Consider the following 6000-nt stretch of genomic DNA (forward strand, 5'->3'; position numbering starts at 1 on the left):
CATCTAGCCATCCACCCATCCATCCAACCAGCCTCCTCATAATAAGAAAGACACATTATATATAGATAATTCATCTGAACTGTGTCAATTTTTCAGTCATAATTGCTAGAGCTGCTGGATGACGTCACTCATACGTAACTATACGTCGTTTTTTGTGACTGAATTAACCATCTATAGGGAAGTTTTTCTTTGGAGGACAGGCTTCCAAATGTAAAGAGTAAGCAGGATAGTGCCATCTGCTGGCTGAGTTCCATCTATAAAACTACATCCTGTTTGTATTCGTCAAATGCCTTTTGAGCAATTTGAGCATGGGGAAGACGTAACACTCTTGTCATAATTATAAACATAACATAAACATGAAAGAATAGTTTTCAAAGTTCATGACTGCCATTCTGTTTATGTCACTTTGAACGTTGCTGATGAACCACAGGCACAGGAAACATGTCTGAACAGGCCTCATCATTAAACACGAATATACTATTTATCAAAGTTTGTTAAATTAGGCTGACCAAACGTCCTCTTTTCCCCGGACATCCGGGGCGTCCGGGTTTTTTTTATTAATTGATGATAATGTCCGGTTTTCCTTCTGTGTGTGTATATGTGTGTATATGTGTGTGCCCCCTCTCCCCCGGTTGTCATTGTTTGGGTTAGCGTGTGTGACCTAATCCCCGAGAGGTTGCCCTGTGGGAGGATTTCCAAAACTCACAACAAGAAAGCAGCAGACACCGCCGCTGCAGCTGAAGCATTCAAGATGCCAAAGCGCAAATGCACGTTCACAGATGAACTGCGAAAAAACCGACCCGGTCGGGGCTGGCTGAGTGCACCTTGTGCGAAACTGGTACATATGTGTCTGTGTCCAATTAAGGTGCCGGGGACTTCACAGCTCATATGGACACAGAGAAACATAAAAACGCAGTGCGAGGTGAGAGTAGTTCAGCAAAGTTGAGTTCTTTGTGAAACCCGGAAAAACAGAGGATGCTGTAAATGCAGCGGAGGGTGCGTTGGCATTTCATACTGTGAAACACCACCACAGCTACAGGTTTTTCTAATAGAGAAGAGGTATTATTTAGAACATTATTTCATATTATTTATTTATTTATTTGTCCACTAAGACTTGAAAAGAGAGCTATTATTTTACAAGTTGATTTTTCTAACACAGAAGAAACATTATTTCTATCATTATTTTATTCCAGAGATTTTACATTTATTTTACATTTATATATATATATATATATATATATATATATATATATATATATATATATATATATATATATATATATATATATATATATATATATATATATATATATATATAGAGAGAGAGAGAGATATTATTTTGTAATACAACAAAATATTCTATCCATACATATAAACTTTAAATATATTAAAATTATAAGGAATCTTTGAGTAAACTGCGAGTATCATTTAAGTAGGCTATCTCGTGGCCGGGCTGAATGTCCTCTTTTTTGGAAATCAAAATATGGTCACCCTAGTTAAATGAAACTGTCACAGATGATCCACACGTGACTTACTGTAATAATGGTGTCTCAATATTTCTCGGATGTTACACTGTTAACACTTTAGAATTAAATATGTTTTAAAGTGCTCTTTTCATGATTTTCATTCTCCTAACAGTGTCACACATTAAATATTTGGCCTGAGGAATAATGGTGACAGTGTAATAACATTTAATGACATCTTAATGTAGCCTTTAGATTCTGTTATGATAGACAAGGGAGACACTATATTCATTTGTATGAACTGAGCCCTTTGGTAGCATGTCAATAAAACGAAAGTAGGTGATACACTCTGAAGAGAAAGTTAAGCTTCCTGGTAATGCACTGTTTTTCTTAACTAGTAAGTTTACAAGCTGACATATGACCTCTCTGGGAAATGCACAGCTGCCGTCACATAAACACTTGTCCTCTGCTTATAAACACACTGTTTCCCTAGCACATTTCAAACTAAGATAAACACAGTAAAACTCAAAACAGTGTTAATCACTTCCACTAGTATCTGTTTGTTATAATTTATTCGGCAGATGACGCAGAGAGATCTTTTAGTTGTGAAATGTGTATCTTTTACAAGTGGAAAAGAGGGAAAGCACCCTGACTTACTGTAAGTTGTTTTGTCCACACATGAGTTAGCATCTTTACTGATATTTCTAAGTATGAACAGTCACGACAAGTCTTCAAATACATTTGGAAAACTTAAACAATAGTGCAGTGTTAGAATATAGTGATACTTGATGAGTATCATTGAAATGAATGTGAACAAGTCAAAATTCTCACTAGTGCTTCTGTTTGGTCAAAAAAAGACAATAGATTGCACGCACAATACAAATCATACGAAAGTCCCTGAATGATGTGTTACATAATGGAAACAGTGGGAACCATAAAAACAGTATATACATATATATATATATATATAGCTTTTGTAAATGCTTGTTGGCTAAGATGAATTCAACACAACTGATCTCGTGTGAGTCCAAAAACTCAACTTTACCGGCAACTCTTAATGTAAACGACCCGGAAGAAGCCCATACATAGTTTGAGGAAACTGATCTTCCTCTCAGCATTAAATCACAGTTTAATTATGTAGAAATGTCTGACTCATGCTCATGAAGGACCTCCTTCTCCTGACTCCTTTATAAGGACACAAAACATGCTCCTGTTTAGAGTTTAATCGAAAAGAAGTTGCTCAGACAGAGCCTATATTCCTATTTATTTTTAGTTTTATAAGTACATTTTTTAAATCTTAAATTTAAAAGTCATTTATTTTTATATTTATTATTTATTTGGAAGTAAATTTGCTTTATCTCCAAATGTTTTTCTTTCCACACAACTATTTCTCTTTTCTGCCTTCTTTCTTCTTTATCATCCCCCTTCCTTTCTCTCTGTCGTTTTATCTCGCTGACTCCAACCCTCTGTTATCGTTTAACAGTGAAGTCAGAGAGGGGCATCTCTACACAGGTACTTTTCATTTTAGTTACTTTGATTGCACACATAATGCCTCGGACCTAGCCTTGAACACTTAAAATTCTTCATTTTGCTGATTTCTTTTGTTGCAGAAAATCACAGACGTGGGATGTATCTGCAGATGACCCAGGATGGGAGAGTGTCAGGAAGTGATGCTCAGACCCTTTGCAGTGAGTGTTTGGCAGAAAAATCAGTGACAGACAGCATCAATGGACCCAATTTAGCTTATTTTCCTTTCAAAATATCCACATAATACTCTGGATAATTCATGGCCCAGAAAATTGAGACCAGCAGAAAACTTATGAAGCACATATCTTTATGTTTTTCATGTTTCCAGGTGTGCTGGAGCTGAAATCAGTCAAACCAGGCCACGTAGTCATCCAGGGACGGTCAACATCTCTGTTTCTCTGTATGGACAGCGGGGGCCAGCTGAGAGGGCAGGTAAGCAATAACAGCTTCAACATCCTAACACCTCGGTCCTTCCTGTCGCCCACAGACAATTTACATCTGTTGTGTTGTCACTTGCAGAGGCAGTATGAAGAGGCTGACTGCACCTTCAGAGAACTGCTGCTGGCAGACGGATACACCCGTTTGCTTTCCTCACACTATGGATTTCCAGTGTCTCTGGTATCAAAACACTCCCCACATCGAAACTCACTTCCCTTCACTCGATTCCTACCAATTATGAATACATTGACAAGGGTGAGCGTGTCTGACCAACCACCAAACAATCAGAAATATTTCAACATGGACTCTGATGACCTTCTTGGAATGGGTTTAAACTCTATGTCCAGTCCTCAGTTCTCAATGGACAAGTAAAGGTGAATAACACTATATAATACTAAAAGTGTCCTTTCCTTAACCTAGTCAAACCTGAAGACTTGATTTTGTTATGACATGTCAGGATAAACTACTGTACTGTAGTTTAGTCATTTTTTACACTTGAGGGTAATATTATTGTAACTTATTTATTTATTGAGTGCGTTATGTGTTTCCAAATGGTCTTCTTAAGCCTAAATCATGTATGTAGTAATATGTAGACCTTCCATGATGTTATGCTTTGTAGCGTGAGAGCTGTATGTTTGTGTCAGAGTAAAAAATAACAGCTCTCAGGTGTGTTTCAGACAGGAAAGAAGTTCTGAATTAAAAATAAATGTTTTTAAAAAATTGACTTTTGTTCTTTGAAGCACAAATCAATTAACTGAATGACAAAAATGCAACTGGTGGATAACTAATGTTCTTTTCACTGTGAGGGAGTAAGTTATCAGGCTGAATATTGTGAGAGCAAGAGCGCTCTCTAGTGGACAAATAAGAAATAATGAAATGTGTGAAAAGTTTTCTTTTCGGACTGGATCATCTGAGACTTGTGTTTTTGGGTTGGACAGACGTAAAACAAAGTTTTTAATTTATTATATGTTAATAATTCTTAGCTTATCTTTTGGTGTTTTGGTCCTTGAAACTGCAGCTGATTTGTATTGGAGGCAGTTAACCCTAATTAGAGCACTGTGTAATTTATTTTCCTTTTTTTGTTTAACATTTACTGGCCTGTTTAAATATTTTTTATTTTATTCTAAAGTAAAATGGGGAATTGATGAGAGGTGAAAATATTTTTGTTATGAGAATTACTGTATTTGACTCACAAAATCAAAAGAAGCTAAACAACACTAGTTAAGCAGGATGATTTTTTGCATTTAAAATGAATTAAAATAAAACCACTGTGCTAATAGCCCATTTTATCCAAAGTTACAGCAAGTTTCAATTATAGATGTTGAAATCATTTATCTCAATTTACAAATTCTAATTTTAACAGCGCTGCTTGAGTGATTGACAATTTGTTTGAGTGATTTAGGGATCACATTTGTACTTCACTGAGTGTTAAATTAACACCTTAAACACATTATTGAAGCAGTTTACTTTTGCAGTGTTGCATAAGTACACATAGTTTCCATGGGTCATCACTCTGATGTTGTGGAAAGCCAGGCTTACATGTTCCAGTGAAATTGAGATCAATGTTATTGGAAGCTACCGCTTACAACAGCTTAGTAGCTGTAGAAAAGGTCAGTCACGACCGAACAAAAGTGGAACTCAGGCGCAGTCTGGCAGACTTCTGTAACTAAATGTTGTGCTTGGAGTCTAAGCAGAGATGGATTAGGTATAATTGTGTTTCTATAGTTTATTATATTTCATACCCTAAAATAACACTGCAATATCTAAAAGGCAAATGTTTTTATTTCAGTGGCAATGGTTTGAATTTAAATATTTTCTCTAAATAATCAGCTACTACCACAGGCAGCCATAAAAAACATAACTTTTTTAAAGAAAATTAATAAAATAGAATCTTTATTAAAAACAATGAGTACATAATAAAGCAGATAAATATAGAACTTTTGCAAAAGCAATCAACAACTTCCCTCTTTAACCCAAACAGGTAACAACACTATGTCATTAAGTCATTCCACAGTGTTGTATTACAGCATGATAAAGGTCATGTCAGTTGCTTCAGGTCACATAAGCCAAAACTACAAAAATGTGAACTTTGTATATTACTTACAGAAGAATGTTGAGAATGTGAGGTTGGTTTACAAGAGATCTCAATCTGTTTGTAATGACAGCTACAACTACGCTGGTGTTTAGTTGAGTTTTGATGAGACTTGAGCTCTATAGGCCTACTGTTGATGAACTATCTGCTTCCACTTCAAACATTAAGGCAAAAAGTGACAGAACTAAGACATTGTAGTTTCAAGGCACATACATTCAGAAAGTCAGTTTCATCTAAACACAAGCTGATATCATTAATAAATTACAGCTCATTTTACATTTAAACCATGACCCTGAGTATATACAATAACAAATTGCTTACTGTAAATTAATGTTGTCTTTCTCGCTTTTTTTGGAAACTGTATTAGAGATAAGTTGCTTTTCAGTGACATTTGACTGGCTGGTGCTGAAATAAACAACTCTAAATGGACAAGAAAAAGGCAAAAAAAAAAGAAAAGAAAAAAGATTTTAGTAGGTATAT

The 6000-nt window shown here is 35.5% G+C and overlaps 1 protein-coding gene across 1 annotated transcript; it reads left to right on the top strand.

Annotated features, from left to right (window-relative positions):
• The first annotated feature begins 2881 nt into the window (after positions 1-2881).
• On the top strand, positions 2882-3800 carry fgf21 (fibroblast growth factor 21). Its single transcript, XM_062442997.1, has 4 exons — positions 2882-2975; positions 3074-3151; positions 3319-3422; positions 3510-3800. Exons 2-4 carry the CDS (start codon positions 3091-3093, stop codon positions 3798-3800), a joined length of 456 nt encoding a protein of 151 aa, XP_062298981.1. The 5' UTR covers positions 2882-2975; positions 3074-3090.
• The last annotated feature ends 2200 nt before the right edge of the window (positions 3801-6000 follow it).

This window comes from Scomber scombrus, chromosome 21 (assembly GCF_963691925.1).
Source record: "Scomber scombrus chromosome 21, fScoSco1.1, whole genome shotgun sequence".
NCBI lineage: Eukaryota > Metazoa > Chordata > Actinopteri > Scombriformes > Scombridae > Scomber > Scomber scombrus.

Excerpts from the sequence above, each read along its gene's own strand:
- fgf21 (XM_062442997.1), top strand. The coding sequence starts at position 3,091 with ATGTATCTGCAGATGACCCAGGATGGGAGAGTGTCAGGAAGTGATGCT. Across the intron at positions 3,152-3,318 it reads TGATGCTCAGACCCTTTGCA|GTGTGCTGGAGCTGAAATCA; the intron begins GTGAGTGTTTGG and ends TCATGTTTCCAG. Across the intron at positions 3,423-3,509 it reads GGGGCCAGCTGAGAGGGCAG|AGGCAGTATGAAGAGGCTGA; the intron begins GTAAGCAATAAC and ends TGTCACTTGCAG.